Source organism: Mytilus edulis, chromosome 7 (assembly GCF_963676685.1).
Source record: "Mytilus edulis chromosome 7, xbMytEdul2.2, whole genome shotgun sequence".
In the NCBI taxonomy this organism is placed as follows: Eukaryota; Metazoa; Mollusca; class Bivalvia; order Mytilida; family Mytilidae; genus Mytilus; species Mytilus edulis.
The window spans coordinates 41,952,286-41,968,962 of record NC_092350.1 but is presented as its reverse complement, the minus strand read 5'-3'; the positions used below and the strand labels follow the sequence as shown (position 1 = coordinate 41,968,962).

Below are 16,677 nucleotides of genomic sequence, written 5' to 3'. Positions count from 1 at the left end.
TTTCTGGCTTCTGTGTCGCTTCAGAATGTAATAAAGTTTGATAAAAAGAAAATTTTTAGGTGCAACATGTGAGTTTTTTTGCTTATTATTGTAGAAATTACGTCAATACATAATTCAAAATGTCGGCTTCCTTAGTTACAGACAAGGAGACAGAGAATTTTACGCTAACTGTCATCCAATCAGAATCATTGATACACAATAATTGCATTAGAATCTCTCGTAGCCCTTTTTGTCCCCCTAATCTGGATAAAAGTAAGTTTTTTCATAATTTCTATCCATTATTTCTGGCAAGATAGAGGTTGCAGTCTTGTAATTGACTGCTCCATAGGCTTACATGCAAAACAGCTGATCTTTGAAAATAAAAAAATAAATAATGTTAAATAGAATTTTTTTTTCATGTTCATACATGTATCATGTATGTACTAATGTGAAATTGTGATTTAATCCAAAAAAAAGATGGTCATGCCACGAAGAATAAAAAGTTACGTAATCCTGAAGTCAAAACATTTTTTTTCTACTTTCTGTTTGCTATTTTTACTAGGCCGCACCACTTCCAGTAAACATGATATCCTTCCACTTTCCTGGATTGATATCCTCCAAAAGATGCAAGATTTTTTTAAAGTCTATATATATGTTTCAATTCATCATAAACCTATAATCAAACAGAAAAAATTGAGTTCAGAAAAAAATTCAATTAAAAATGCACTATTTTGTTTCCCTCCATGTTTTGACATGCACCGGAAACTGGAGTTGTAATACAAGACTGGTACCTTAGAGATGACCTACAATGTAGTTCTTAAGATAAAAAAAATGTGATTTCCTATATGGTCAAAAGCAATGTGGTTTAATTGCCCCCCTTTTCCTACACAACCAGTTGTGAAACGAGCAACCATAAGTTTCAGAGGATAATGTCTTGTAGTGTCAGATGAAATAATCAGAAACAGTATTCCATAGAATTTAATTGGAAAAAAAAACAAAAAGTCTTTTAAAAATACTTTTATATAAAGTTTTATAACCATTTTCTCAGAATTTTTAAAACTAAATTTAGGATAGGTTAATGAACAGACAATGTAACAGATAGGTTGTGATGTTTAAGCTCACACAACAAAAGAAACAAGCAGAATCTCTCAATCTTAAATCCTTAAAATATTTCAATCACTTATAAAACACACTAACCACCTCTGACTTTATGCAGGAGGTTGAGATTTTGATTCCAAGCTGGGTCAAACAAAACTTCATAATAGTAATTTGCTTTTTTCAATGGGGTATTTTAGAGAAAGTGTCAAGAATGGCTAGTTCAATGTCGGGGGAATAGTGGCATGTCTTGCTGTGTACTGTTATGTGTGAACTTGCATGTGAACATCTGTGTCAGTATTGTACAAATTAATATTCATATCACAATAACTAAAGTTTGTCTGTACTTTATGTAATATTTGCCACTGGTAGTTCCTGTACCTTATGTTACATGTGCCACTAGTATTAAAACACCAATCCAACATAATCAGCAATGATAAACAGTAATACAATTTTGCAGATCTTTATTTTATAACAAAGTACATTATATAACAATGATACAAATCATTAACAAAAAATAGCTGCAACTTGAATGATGCCTTTGATACTATTTACAAACACACATTACAAGACTTTATCTGACAGAAGAAACAAGGTTAACTCATCAGTTACTTGAGAGACTGATTTTTCTTCAGCCTTGCTACATTTATATCTCATGATCAATATAGCTTGGTCCAACTTTACAAAATCTCTTATACTTCTGAGGTTGACACTTTTGCATGATTCTCTTTTGTAAGACCTCTTTCATTTATGATTATGTCCTTGACATTATGACCTTATTTTATTTATGAAAATGTCCTTGACATTATGACCTCATTTTATTTATGATTATGTCCTTGACGTTTACCACTGTCACAGATACTGTGTATTGGCTTTTAGTGGTGACAGAGCTAGGAATAGTTTAGATACAGCTGTTTGTAAAACTTGTTGTAATGTCTCATCCTCACAGGCCACATCCTGTAATGTAAAAATAGAAATTTAAAGAAGAAAGTTAAAATGGTAAGTGAGTACATACATCCTAACCCTGGACTGCAATGATAAAAACAAATTGAAAGAGTTGTCTCACCAGCTATTGATAATGTCAGTTTAAAAGTGTTATGTGGACTGGCAAAAAGTCTATTAGAATAAGAAGATGTGGTATAAGTCCATTTAAAAGTAAAGTACTGAATAATTTTATTTTTTTTCTTCAGCTGCTATTTCTTGATCTTTAAAAAGGCTCTATCCATGGTTCATGACGGTTCATGACGGTTTGACAAAGTTATTGATGACTAAAGCCATATAATTCCTAGACTGTTTCTACTGCAAAAAAAACAAACTAACTCCTTTTACTGATGCTTTGAATACTGTCATAAAAAAAAGCTTTTGTTAAAGTTTCATGAATACCCTGAAGGACTGACAATGTTACAGATGTCTGAAAAAACTTAAGACTGTATCTTTATGCTAACAGCAAAAATAACTAAGTCCTTTTATCTGTAAAACATTGAAAAGAAGAAACACTTTTAAAACTTTTGCTTGGGGTTATCTCTTTGGATCATTAAAATGCTCATGTCCAAGTTTCATACAATTTCACAACAATTTGACAAAATTATTAATGTTTTAAAATTTTAACCATAGACTGAACAAAACTACTGATGCTGATATTGATGATATATTGCATTGCTATGTTTTGCTTCTATGACAAATTGTTGAAGGATCGACAAAATAATGATATTTGACTAGGGCTAATCAATTTTGTTGGCTACAGATTAGCTGTTATCTATGCCCTATCTTTTGAACTTTACTGAAGAAAGTTAAAACTTTTAATATTTTAAGAAAGTGTGATATATATATATATATAACTTTAATAAACAAAAAATATTCAGGAAGTCTGCTTTCGTGTATACTGTATTTGGATTCATTTTTAGCTCACTTGGCCCTTTTGGCCAAGTGAGCTTTTCTCATCACTTGGCATCCGTCGTCCGTCATCGTCATTAACATTTTACATTTTAAACTTTTTCTAGAGAATCACTGAATGGAATGAAACCAAACATGGCATGAATGTTCCTTATGAGGTGCTGACCAAGTGTTGTTACTTTGTAGCCGATCCATCATCCAAGATGGTCGCCAGCGGGGGACTTAGTTTAACATAGGACCTTATGGGAAATGCATACAAATGACTTCTTTTAGAGAACCACTGAATGGAATGAAACCAAACATGGCATAAATGTGCCTTATGAGGTGCTGACCAAGTGTTGTTACTTTGTAGCCGATCCATCATCCAAGATGGCCGCCAGCGGGGAACTTAGTTTAACATAGGACCCTATGGGAAATGCATACAAATGACTTCTTTTAGAGAACCACTGAATGGAATGAAACAAACATAGTATGAATGTTCCCTATGAGGTGGTGACCAAGTGTTGTTACTTTGTAGCTGATCCATCATCCAAGATGGGTGCCAGCAGGGGGACTTAGTTTAACATAGGACTCAATGGGAAATACATACAAATGTCTTCTTTTAGAGAACCACTGAATGGAATGAAACCAAAAACCAAACATAGCATGAATGTTCCTTATGAGGTGCTGACCAAGTGTTGTTACTTTGTAGCAGATCCGTCTCCCAAGATGGCCGCCAGCAGGGGACTTAGTTTAACATAGGACCCTATGGGAAAGGCATACAAATGACTTCTTTTAGAGAACCACTGAATGGAATGAAACCAAACATAGTATGATTGTTCCTTATGAGGTGCTGACCAAGTGTTGTTACTTTGTAGCCGATCCAACAGCCAAGATGGCCGCCAGTGGGGTGACTTTGTTTAACATAGGACCCTATCGGAAATGCATACACAAGTCTTCCTCTAGAGAACAACTGAATTGAATGAAATCAAAAATAGCATAAATGTTCCTTTCCAAATGAGGTGGTGGCCAAGTGTTGTTATTTTGTAGCCAGATTTTATCTTTTTTTATATGATTTCAAAAACCCCAAGTAGAGTCAGGTGAGCGATACAGGCTCTTGAGAGCCTCTAGTTATAAGTTGGATACCAATTTTGTGGATTTTATTGGTACAGGTTAACCACGAAAATTAAGTGTTAAACGAAATGTAAATTTCTATAGGCTTGTATGCAAACATCAGCAAAACCACAAAATAAAACATCCACTTAGAAATTGGTACTAACAAAAATAATTGAATCCACAGTACATTGGCCAAAATTGCTACTAAATTACTACTAAGTGTAGCACCATACTAATTCTACTATAATTCTTACCAAAGTGTCTACATTAATAACAGCTGTTTTATCATCCACTGTAACTGTCATTCTGTCATTCTTGATGAGCTTACTGATAGAACTAGAACCAAACATGTCTGTCAACATTTCTAGTAAACATTCCTGTACATGACTTTTGTCTACCAACAAGGCTGGTGGTACATCTGCAAATAACATTCAGTCGTAGCTATTATTATCGCTATTTTGTGCATTTTTCTTTTGATCTTTTTTTGTGATAATTTTCATATCATGCTTCTCGCTTGAGATGGAAACATTATCGCTAGAAACTAAGGAGGCCACGTGGCGTTGCTAACGAAATTGACATGAAATTGACAACGTCCTCATAGGTAAAATAGCGATAAACAGATTATCATTGGTCATCTCAACTCGATTGCTTTTCTCACTTTCGCTGTACCAGCTAAAGCGAGAAAATCAATCTCGTTGAGATGACCAACGATAATCTATAAATATCACATTTTTTATATGTATATGATGTATATGTAAGACACCAATGCCCTTGCAAAAATGTCAAACTCTGAGGAAAATTTAAAACAGATAGTCCCTAATCAAATGGCAAAATCAAAAGCTCAAAGACATAGAACTGCTCTTACACTATATATATCTTTAAAAAATACAACTATCAAGGCTGAGTTAAATTTGGTAAGAGATTTTGAAATCTGTTAAGCGTTCACATACTGTTGGCTGATTCTCTCTAGTTTTAATTACACCCACTTAGCATGGATTTTTTTTTTATTAATGTGTATAATGAGTCCGTAGGGTATACATTTGACAGCTGTGTATGCTTCTAATTCAAATTTTGGAAATCTAAAATGACCTATGAGCTGACTGTTCAAAAACCAAATACTCCTGGAAATTTCTTCTCTAGCACGGGATTGTATAAATGTTAAAGGATGTTGCATTACTTAAACATCAGTTTTTTATTTCTATTTTTTGCTTGCATTCAATAAAATGGTTTCTATTATTAAATTCTTACTTCTTTGTGGCATAGGATCTGATTCTGCTCTCAGTACAACTGTCATAACAGCATCTGCATACATATCAGCTACCGGATTAGCCATCCACTATTAAAACAAACAGACAATAATAAAGACTTCACTATATAGCATGCATGCATTCAATGATTCTAAAACATACAATAAGATATTTTGAAATCAAGTTGACAAGGACAAGCATTAAAATTGCAATAATACAGTTTTGTGGTTGAACACACCTCCACAAACTTTAGAATAACATTGTATATTGGTGAAGGATACGTGAACAAGATATTGCATATGACCATAGATAAATAACTGGAAAAAAATCCACCATTTTCTACATTTGGAAATACCTGTACCAAGTCAGGTATATGACAGTTGTTGTCCATTTGTTTGATGTTTTATTATTTGATTTTGCCATTTGATTAGGGTCTTTCCGTTTTGAATTTCCCTAAAAGTTCAGTATTTTTGTGATTTTACTTCTTAAACACATGTGAAATATAGATATGCGCACCAAAAGCAGTATTTTCATAAAGATGGTCAAGCCAAGCAAGTAAAAACTATTTGGTGCAGGCAGATCAGGAGATCATTGCTGTTGCCAGTTAAAATGAACACGTTATCTCCATGTTTTTGAAAAAAACATACTGATTATGGAGAAATCTATTTTGACATAATAATGTACAAACTAAATGGCATCATTGAATTACTATGCTTACTTCTATCACAGCCATTCTTGCTTCAATAACAACGGTTATACATTTGAAGACTTTTAAAGCTGGTTTACTAGAGATCTCAAACTGCTCTACATCACCAGATAACTGCTGTAGGTAATAACGTAATAGAGGTAGGGTACCAGTAAAACCTATACTGATTCTTTGTGTCACAGTGCTCATGGCTAGATCAGTATAATCTGAAATAAAATAACTCATATTTGGAATCAAAATCCAATACTAAATGTATTTGAAAGACTTACTAAAAATAAGTAAATCTGAAGCAAAATTAAATAAATATTACTTATATTTGAACCTTAATTAAATTAAACATTTGTATTCTAATAATCATAATCAAACCAATCATAAATACTTTTCTTCAGATGAAAACACTGAAATTTCCAAATTTTTTATTCTTTTTATGGATTCATGATTAATTTCAACATTATCAACAACATATAACTCAGGCTTCAAAAATAAAGTATACTTTTTTTTCTTCTGACAACAGTAAAATACTTTTTAACTGAAATATCAAGCAAAGGGGGAAGTGTAATAAATCATAATTACTGTTGTTCATTTAAAAAGAAAAAATCCCTTCGATAACTATAAATCTTCAAGCTTAAATAAGGGCCTTGGTGGCAGAGAGGTCTAATTGATTCAACAATTGCATGTCAACACTGAGGTGGTGAGTTTGAATACTCCATCTGGCAGATGTGTTAGACTCTAATTTTTAATCGACTAGGATTGTTAGTTTTCCTACTGAAGTCCATGGTTCTCCGGGCACTCTGGCTTCCTCCATTGATAAAAAACAGCCACCAAAAAGCCATATGTGCTTAAATTGGCATAAAAAATTAAGCTAAAATATTATGCTAGTTATATGAACATCGACTAAATGCATGCTTACTAGACAAATCTGATGGATCCAGTATATGATAGTTGAAGTTCCTCTTTAATAATATACCAGATATTTTCTTATTCTGTACATTTGTACGATCTGCTGCCAATTTGCCTACAACCTGAAAAAGAAAACCAAAAAAACATTATTTAAAACTAGTGTTGTCAAATCGTTTACTTTTACCTAACCGGTTACTCATATAATCATTCGACCTATTAACCAGTTAACCGGTAGTTTAATTAATGTTTGAAGGCCTTATCAATAGTACCCTAAACATTGATATAAGAAGATATGGTATGAGTGTCAATGTGACCAGTGGAGGATCCAGAACTTTTCATAAGGGGGGCCGGCTCCAGTCCTTCTTCAATGATTCCCTATATAATCAACCAAATTTTTCCCACGAAAGGGGGTACTAGCAGTTAACTGACATGCCAGCTCCATGAAGTTACAAAAAGAAGCATTCAATACTTATAATTACATTTTTTAGCTAGGATCATGAAAACACGAATTTTATCATTTTTTAAAATTTAATTCACCTGTGCACTTAATTGTTGGACCTCGTGCTATGGTGTATGATAAGTTTTATCGAGTAATGCAATTACTTAAGGCATAACACATGATGTGCAGTTAGCCAATCAAAATAAAATTTTATAATGAAACATACATCTAATGTAATTATATCAAAATACAAGATATTTTGTTATAATCTTTTTCCAGCATCCTAATAACAAACTGTTTTTTTTACCTTTGCCATTTTTTCTCCTCTAAAGTTTAATTCTACGGACACTGTATTACGGGGATTGTGTACAAACGGCTGGTATTCAGTATCATCCTCATACTCTCTAACCAAAGCTGCCTTTAATCTGGACATTTCATTCTGTTCTCCATGGACAAGTACCTGTGTATAAATAAAATTCTGTTATATAGATAGCCACATTTAATAAAGATAGTATTAAACTAACCAAAGATCCTCCATCTATAATGTGTAGTCATGAACTGATCTTACAATTGTCTGCTGTGAAAATACTTTTATTTGTGGGTTATACATTTTTGTGGTACATTTGTACAAGCAAAATTTACATATTCATGGTCACTTAAAGTCACTGAGTGACTGGTGAAAAATAATGTTTATCCACTTCTTGAACCAATGCATGTATATATCATAAACTTAGTCTTCTGTGCACAATTTTATCATTTTTTACGCAAAAATATCATATCATCTTTTTATTTTGTTTTTCTCTCTGTCTGCTATGAAGTGAAAATATGGCAGCTCATTAATTGTCGTGCTTTGAAGCTGTAGTTTACCGATGGTCACCTTATAGTAAACAATCAACAAAGAAGCATGGGTATTGAACATGTGTATAACATGTACAATCAGATTATGGTTTATTTCAGTGACAGATCCATGTTTATTGTGACCACCAGATTTTTTCGAGAAGGGTCACACTAAGGTCACTTTGAATATCGAAAATATGTCGGTGAATTGCTTCCTGAAAGCCAGCAATTAAAAGAAGTAAACTTTTTATGTGGACAAATTAAAGCATTTTCTTCAGAAAAAAGTATTTGTACATAATTTTAATAATGACAAATAACCATTTTATGTCAATAAATACGTTACCATCATAAATTCTGAGTGCATCCATCTGCGCAAGTCTGACAGGCGGAAAACCCCAAAATAAAAATATCATCCAATGAGAAGAGGGATGACCAGTGCCTGTATAACCATGCCTTTATATCATCCATTTAATTTCCGCCTGCGCATCAAGACACACGTATTTTTGTATTAGTACATAACTTACAGAGAAGACTGAAGTTTTTTGTTTTTTCTATATTGAATATCGTAGGTATCCCCATACCATTATTTATTTGACATTTTTTGTTATTATATTGTTGTTATAAGTGTTTAACTTCATACTTATTTAATTATGGAGTTTAATGCTCCCAGTCCTTACGAGGCCATTACAGGTAATGATGTTTTCTTAGACGGTTCATTACCCTTTCCTGTGACCGTAACAGCGGTAGGGCAGGGAACCCCTCCTATTAGTAGTCAACTAACCGACGTTTTTACTTCGGTGACTACTAAGACCGGTCAACAGACCCTGCATGCAGGTTCTGTCGGTTATGATGGAGGTGTCCCTACCACTGCTACGGTTACACACACTTTTTCTAGGCCAGTTGACACCACAGGGTCCATTTCATCTTACCCTGGTATCTCTATGGGTTTGAACTTACCTGGTTCTAGAGCACCAGCATCCTATTGTGGCTTAACTTTACCGGCTTCGGCTAGTAATGCCATGTCATGGTCTAGACCTCCTTGGTCTCAGGGTTATCCTTATTCAGGCTTTTCTGGTCAGGGTTTTCATGGTCAAGGGTTTCCTGGTCAAGGTTTTCCTAATCAGGTTTTTCCTAGTCAGCCCTTTCCAGGTTTCTGGCCTTATTGTGGACCAACACCAGTTATTGTTCCACAGAGTACTACTCCTAATCTATCAGTTCCTGCTCCTCCTGTAGCAGTGTCTAGTAGGGGTAGTAGTATATCTGTACCTGCTGCTCTGCCTACCTCTTCTGTTGGGCATCAGTCTAATCAGGTAATCTCTGGCCCCTCCTTAGATGGGTTCAAGAGTATTTTGGATGATTTTCGTCAATCTATTTCTTCGGAATTGACTTCCTTCTCCAATCGCCTGTGTACACTAGAGAACATTGCCAATAAGTCAAGTTCTCCAGTGATTTCACTCCGTCCAGATCATGACATTGGAAGTGACCTGGAAGACAGTGATGAGGAGGAACGTTTTTCAGTTGCCCCAGGCAGCCAAGAAGAAGGGTTTACTTCGGATGAAGATGACAACTCAGTTCAGGTTTCTCAGATTGTTTCGCAACCTTCTGTTCCTGTGTCTTTATCTTCATCTGTAATTGGTCAGTCTTCTACCAATTCTGGTAAAGAACCAGAGACTGAAGATGCCCCTTCCTCCTTGAAGGATCTCAGAGATTCTGTTTATACTATCATGAGAGATGTCAACAAGGTGCCTTTTCAGTCACCTCCCAGACCCAAGAAACTAACCTCCACTTTTGAGGCTTCATGTGGTCTGCCTGTAGATGATAATAAATCTCATAGTAGTTTTCCACAGTCTAATCATATGTCCAACTCTTTGCAGATCATTAATGATGGGATTGTGTCTAATGAGTCCCAATTTTCCCAGGTTAGTGGTTTCGGTCTGGCCTCATTCTCTGAGCAGTTCCGCTCTAAGGATTATGAAATTTTTGACTCTACTTTGGGCAAACTAGTACCCAAATGTGACAAAGTGTTATCATCTACTATTTCTTCTAAACCCGCCGATGGACTGCGTCTTACTCAGTCTGTTTGGTCTAAAACAGAGAATCTTCTTAGAAACGCTTCTCATGTTCTAGGCACTGCTGAACATTTCTTATCAGCAGTTGCCCCAGTTCTTAAAGACTCTTCTCTTCCACCAGAGGTCAAACCTTTCCTATTACAGGTAGACAAGGCTTTGGGTGCCTCCCAATTGCTGATTATGGGTTCCATCGCCAACTGCACCTTATCCAAAAGATCTGAAATTTTGGAGAAGGCAAAGGTGTCAGATAATCTTAAGGATGCTTTAATCAAGTCTCCTTTGGATGAGAAGATATTTGGGTTACCACTTGATGAGGTACAGAAACATCTCAATCAAACTCCAGTCCCAGTGAAGGTAAATGTATCTGTTTCGGGAAATAATTCTAAGCGAGGTAGTTATTCCTCTGCTGGAGGCTCATCTTATAATTCTCAGGAGAAGAGGAGGAAAATCACTAATGATGGAGGTAATAAACCTAAGAAATCTTCAATCCCTAGGTCTAAACCTAACAGTTTTAAGAGAGGTGGCAAGAGGGCCAATCCCTCTTCCTAGGAAGTTGCCCCCTCGTACGTTACTGTCAGAACCCAATCCAGAGATGTACTACAAAACTCCTCTTTCTCAATTACCAGTAGGGGGGAGGTTAACTCATTTTCTAAAAAAATGGATAAGTATTACCTCAGATTGTTGGGTTCTGTCAGTAATTCGAGGGGGATTGACTCTTCAATTCAAAGAACAACCACCTCTTTCACCTGTTCCTATCTCACTGTCCAATACTCAAGATCCACAGAAATTTCTTCTTCTGTCAACAGAAGTAGAGACTCTTTTGACAAAGAGGGAAGTGGAGGAAGTCCCTGTATCTTCAATAGATCCAGGTTTCTATTCTCGTCTCTTCCTTGTATCGAAGAAGACCGGAGGAATGAGACCGGTCATCGACTTGTCTATCCTCAACTCTTATATGATTATTCCCCATTTCAAAATGGAGACCAATCGTTCAATAAGAGCTTCTATTCTTCCAGGTATGTGGACAACATCCCTGGACCTGACGGAGGCCTATTTTCATGTCCCAGTTTGCCATTCATACCGCAAATTCCTTCGGTTTGTTTGGAACAAAAGGGTTTACCAGTTCAGGGCTCTCCCTTTTGGTCTGTCAACTGCACCACTAGCTTTCACCAAACTTATGCAGGTAGCAATTGCTCACCTTCATTCACAGGCTATTCAGATTCATTCTTACCTGGACGACTCACTGATCAAGGAACTTTCTCCCGAGAAACTCTATCTCAATACAGATGTAGTCATCAGATTGCTGCTCTCTCTGGGGTTTCTCATTTCTTGGAAAAAGTCGGACCTCATTCCGTCTCAGGACTTTATTTTCCTAGGCGAACATTACCTTACTCATCAGTGCATAGTTCGACCTCCTCAGGAAAAGTTTCAGAATCTTTGTTCAAAAATTCATCTGTTTCTATCTCAAAAAACAGTCACTGCTCGCCAGTTTTCACAACTGCTAGGTCTCTTAAATTCTCTAGCCGATGTTGTTCCACTTGGTCGCCTTCACATTCGACCTCTTCAATTTTATCTACACCAACATTGGCTCCCAGCTACACAGAATTGGGAGTTTCCAGTTCCAATCATTCATCAGGAATTGTGTCCTCATTTGGTTTGGTGGACTTCTCAAGCAAACGTTTTGAGAGGCCAACTTCTGTCCTCTCCAGTCCCAAATCAGACTCTGTTCACAGATGCCTCCAACCTCGGTTGGGGAGCTTATCTGGAAGGTCTTTCAGTGTCAGGAGTGTGGACTCCAGATCTTTTGAAGGAACACATCAACATACTAGAAATGAAGGCAGTGCTTCTTGCCCTGTCTCATTTTCAGTCCCTACTGCAGAACAAATCTCTGGTTCTAGCAACGGACAACACCACTGTGGTGGCTTATTTGCGAAACCAAGGGGGAACTCATTGTTACGAGCTGTATCTTTTAGCAAGAGAAATCCTTCTTCTTTGCAAACAACTTCATCTACAGATTGTAGTTCGTCATGTCCCAGGGAAACTCAATGTGTTAGCAGATGCTCTGTCAAGAACACTTACTCCAGTCAATACAGAGTGGGAACTTCTACAATCAGTATTTCAGGCAATAACACTTCAGTGGGGGTCTCCCCATGTAGACCTGTTTGCAACGAGCCTCAATTACAAAATTCAAGTGTTCATGTCTCCTGTACCAGATCCGAAAGCTTACGCAGTGGACTGCATGAGTGTTCCTTGGGACGGGATGTTCGCTTATGCTTTCCCACCGTTCAGATTTCTGTCACAAGTTCTTCGGAAGATCTCAGCAGAGCAAGGGTTGATCATTCTTATTGCTCCAGCTTGGCCCAAACAAGCCTGGTTTCCAGATCTTCTTCATCTATCCTGTGCTCGTCCACTGGTTCTACCAGTACGACACAATCTTTTGTCCCAGTTCAAGGGCAAGATACTTCATCCCAATCCAGAGAAGCTACATCTGTTCGCGTGGCTTCTCTCAGGGATAGCTTCAAGGAGAGAGGTTTTTCTGAATGCGCAGCCAGACATCTCTCCAGGGCAGTCAGAGATTCCACTAACATCGTCTATGATGCCAAGTGGACTATCTTCAGTAGTTTGTGTAGTGGGAAGGAAATTGATCCTTTCCAAATTTCTGTACAACAACTAGCAGACTTTCTGATCCACCTTTTTGAAGAGAAAGGATTATCTCCCTCTACTATTAAAGGCTATAGATCAGCTATTTCTAGGACGATTCTACTGTCTGGAGGTCCAGACTTTGGTAATGATGAATTCATTTCTCTTTTAGTTAAGAATTTCACTCTTGAACGCCCTAGACAGAGAGTTTTAATCCCGTCTTGGAATTTGAGTCTTGTTTTATCAGCTTTAAAAAACCATCCTTTTGAACCTGCGGAAAAGGTCGAAATCAAGTTTTTGTCGTATAAGTGTTGTTTCCTTCTTGCCTTAGCTTCTGGTAGAAGAAGAAGTGAAATTCATGCTTTTTCCACTGCTGACTACTGCCTTCGTTTTAATAGGGATAAGTCATCTGTTACCCTATTAACGGATCCAGCTTTTTTTAGCCAAAAATCAAATTCCTGGTAGAGGTTCAGAACCGATAGTGATTCCAGCCCTTCCTGTTGATTCAAGTTCTAAAGTACTCTGTCCTATCCGAGTCTTACTTTTATATCTTCAGAGAACTCAAAGTCTCCGCACCTCCTCAAATTCCAGGTTATTTATTCCTATTAACAAAGGAAAACAAGATTTGTCTGTTAAAACCATTTCATCTTGGATCTGTAAAACTATTCAATTAGCTTACAGTTTTTCTAATGAAGAACTTCTGAATAGTATGCATATTAAAGCCCATGATGTTAGAGCTATTTCTACCTCCTGGGCTCTGTTTAATAATGCTTCTTTAGAGGAAGTCTTATCTGCAGGTTTCTGGAGAACTGAAAATTCTTTCATTTCTCATTATCTGCAGTCTTTAGCTACTCAAGCTCAGAGTTTGTACTCCTTAGGACCTTTAGTTTCCGCACAAAGAGTTGTTTTTCCTCCTGCATCTTCTGGTTCAGGGGATTCAGCTTTGTGTTAGATTCTATATTTCACTCAGAATTTATGATGGTAACGTATTTATTGACATAAAATTGTACATTTTTAAAGTAAAATGAGATTTTATTAAATAAATACTTACCATCATAAATTAAAGGTCCCTCCCAACCTCCCCTTCATCCCCTGTTTTTTTCCTATGGCTTCATGCTTATGTTGGAAAATTAAATGGATGATATAAAGGCATGGTTATACGGGCACTGGTCATCCCTCTTCTCATTGGATGATATTTTTATTTTGGGGTTTTCCGCCTGTCAGACTTGCGCAGATGGATGCACTCAGAATTTATGATGGTAAGTATTTATTTAATAAAATCTCATTTTACTTTAAAAATGTACAATTTTGTTATAAAAAACATATGCATTATAATTTTTTTGACGTATGACAATTGCGCTGATTTCTTAAATTGTCATTATTTCATTTGCGCCGATTTTAAATTTGCTCCTAATTGCATTTACAGTTTAGCACAGGTAAGTAAATACTTGTACATGTACTATAAATTGAAGGTATATTGGTAAAATTAATTTATTAATTAACATCATGCACTTTTGTTTAAGTTAAGAGAATCAAGGCAGTTAAGTATGTTAAAATGCGAACTCTAGAAATGCCGCATCAGAACATAAGTCAGAGAAAGGAAAATGGACTTCAATATTGACAATTACGACAAATATATAAGAGATGAAATCACCAGAAATTAATATATTAGATGTGTTGCCTATAAATACTCTGCAAGAACAGATTTATGATTTGAATGTATTCCGTTTTTATGAATTTTAATGTTGTAAACATATTTTTAATTCATCATTTTAGTATAAACAGGGTGCTTTTATCTAAGGTTTTTACTTCTTTGTTTTAAAGTATGTGAATATAGTGCGTTTAAATAGACTTATCCTGCTCGACATCATACTTCCACCTCCTTGTGGTGAGCACAGGACAACCGTCATATACATGTTATGATTGACAATTTATATGATTTGTACAACTGGCTAACGGAAGAGGTCAGTAATGATAAATGAAAATAACATTCACCTGTAATTTACCTGTAAAAAATCGGTGTAAATGAAAAGAAAAATCAGCACAAATGAAATGCAGATAGGCGCAAATGCAAAGCGCCGATTTTTTTTAATTTGAGGTTTCATATGACTTGGATTTCAGCTTTGTGAAGAAAAAAAAATGAGGAAAGAATTGGAAACCATCACAAAAGAAGATTCTTGAAAATAATCACATGTCTGTTTTTTAAGATTTATTGGACAATGCAAAATAGTGTGTTCATCTTTGTAAGACAAGGGGGTAAAAAGGAGGTGATGAGATGTGTTTGAAATAATCATTTTGAATAATGCTGATAAATTAAAGTGGAGGGGTATTTTTTATCCGGAGTTTTTGTCTCATATTATTCATAAACATATTTTGATCTCTTCAATTTCATTTGGTAGGTTCAAACTTTTTTGGGGGGTTTGTTTTGGTGCCAATTTTTTTTTGGTGGCAGAAGTGTAATTATTCACAGAAAAGAAATTTTTGCTCAAAATTTTTATATTTAACCACCCATTTTCTTTTACATGCAAGTTAAAAAAAAAACGCTCTCTCTGTCTTTCATTCTACACTTACTATATGTGTAGGCTTAAGTATTCTGATGAATTCACTAGTCTGTTGGTAATCTGTATGAGCGGAGAATGAGATATAATCTACGGAACATTTCAAAGGTAGTCTGGCGCCAGCCATTGTAACAATATCTTCTGGTGCTGACAAAATGTGCTGTAAAGAAAAGTTACATTCATTCATTAAGTTTATCACAATAATTTGTAAAATAAGTGCTTCCAGTGGTTGGCCTTTTTTATACAACACCCAGCAAGGTTTTTTAATCTAATTTTATCAACAAGTAAATTTAATTTTCTTTTGCAATAAACTGTTAATTTTTAGAGGAATGGGAATGATGAAAGGTACAAATATTTTATAAGAGAAATTTTTATTTTGTCATTCAAATATCATCTGATTATGGTTGCATGATACCAGAAAAGAAATTGGAAATGTGTCCATGGGACACAGATGATGCCACACCTTGCACTTAACATTATAAAAACATATAACTCAAGAACGGTAAATGTGATGTTACCAAAATTTATATTTGATCTGAGTTTTGTGGTACTAAGCATTGTGTATAAGATTCATAACATTAGGTTGAGGAAAGCATAAATTAGAGAACAGAAAGCAATATTCAGCTATTTTTTTCTATTTGTAAAGGAGCATAACTCTTAAAAAGTCAAAGTGATGCCACCAAAATTCAAACTTGATCTGTGTTTTTGGTGGTAATGAGCATTGTGTATAAGTTTCATAACATTTGGTTGAAGCAAACTAAAATTAGAGAGCTGAAAACAATTTTAGAATGTACAGATTGACAAGGGTAAACATTCAAAGGCAGGGGTATAAAAAGTCTGTTATATTTTAATAAAATAAGATGAAGCCAATATATCCCCCTTTTAATTACACAAAAAACTAATAAGAGCCTATATGTGACGATGATCACTTTCACAGTACTTTAGATTGAAGTAATAATCACCTTTGCTAATGTACCCTCTACACAGTATCCAGCAATAATACAACCATTTCTTTTATCTGTACACCAATTCTCAAATAGTTCCCTGGAAAGTCCACTCTGCATCATACCTGGGCTTGCCAGTACAACTGAAGGTCCAATATCTTCAAAATGTTCCATGCTCTATAACAAGAGATTAGATATATGTAGCTTATAAGTAAAATTGTATTGAGCATTTTTTGTTTTTTTCCCAAATTTGCTATATATTTTCTGCTAACATGTTA

The 16,677-nt window shown here is 35.5% G+C and overlaps 1 protein-coding gene across 1 annotated transcript in view; it reads right to left on the bottom strand.

The window, feature by feature from the left end:
• Positions 1-1,521: 1,521 nt before the first annotated feature.
• LOC139481500 (cleavage and polyadenylation specificity factor subunit 3-like) overlaps positions 1,522-16,677 on the bottom strand; it is a 28,125-nt gene continuing 12,969 nt past the window's right edge. Inside the window, exons 10-17 of the mRNA XM_071264874.1 lie at positions 16,418-16,576; positions 15,469-15,615; positions 7,662-7,814; positions 6,926-7,037; positions 6,028-6,221; positions 5,311-5,398; positions 4,317-4,480; positions 1,522-2,031 (exon numbers count right to left, since the gene is read on the bottom strand). Of these exons, the coding sequence (XP_071120975.1) occupies positions 1,927-2,031; positions 4,317-4,480; positions 5,311-5,398; positions 6,028-6,221; positions 6,926-7,037; positions 7,662-7,814; positions 15,469-15,615; positions 16,418-16,576 (1,122 nt within the window). The 3' untranslated portion in view covers positions 1,522-1,926. The remainder of the gene's footprint in view (positions 2,032-4,316; positions 4,481-5,310; positions 5,399-6,027; positions 6,222-6,925; positions 7,038-7,661; positions 7,815-15,468; positions 15,616-16,417; positions 16,577-16,677) is intronic.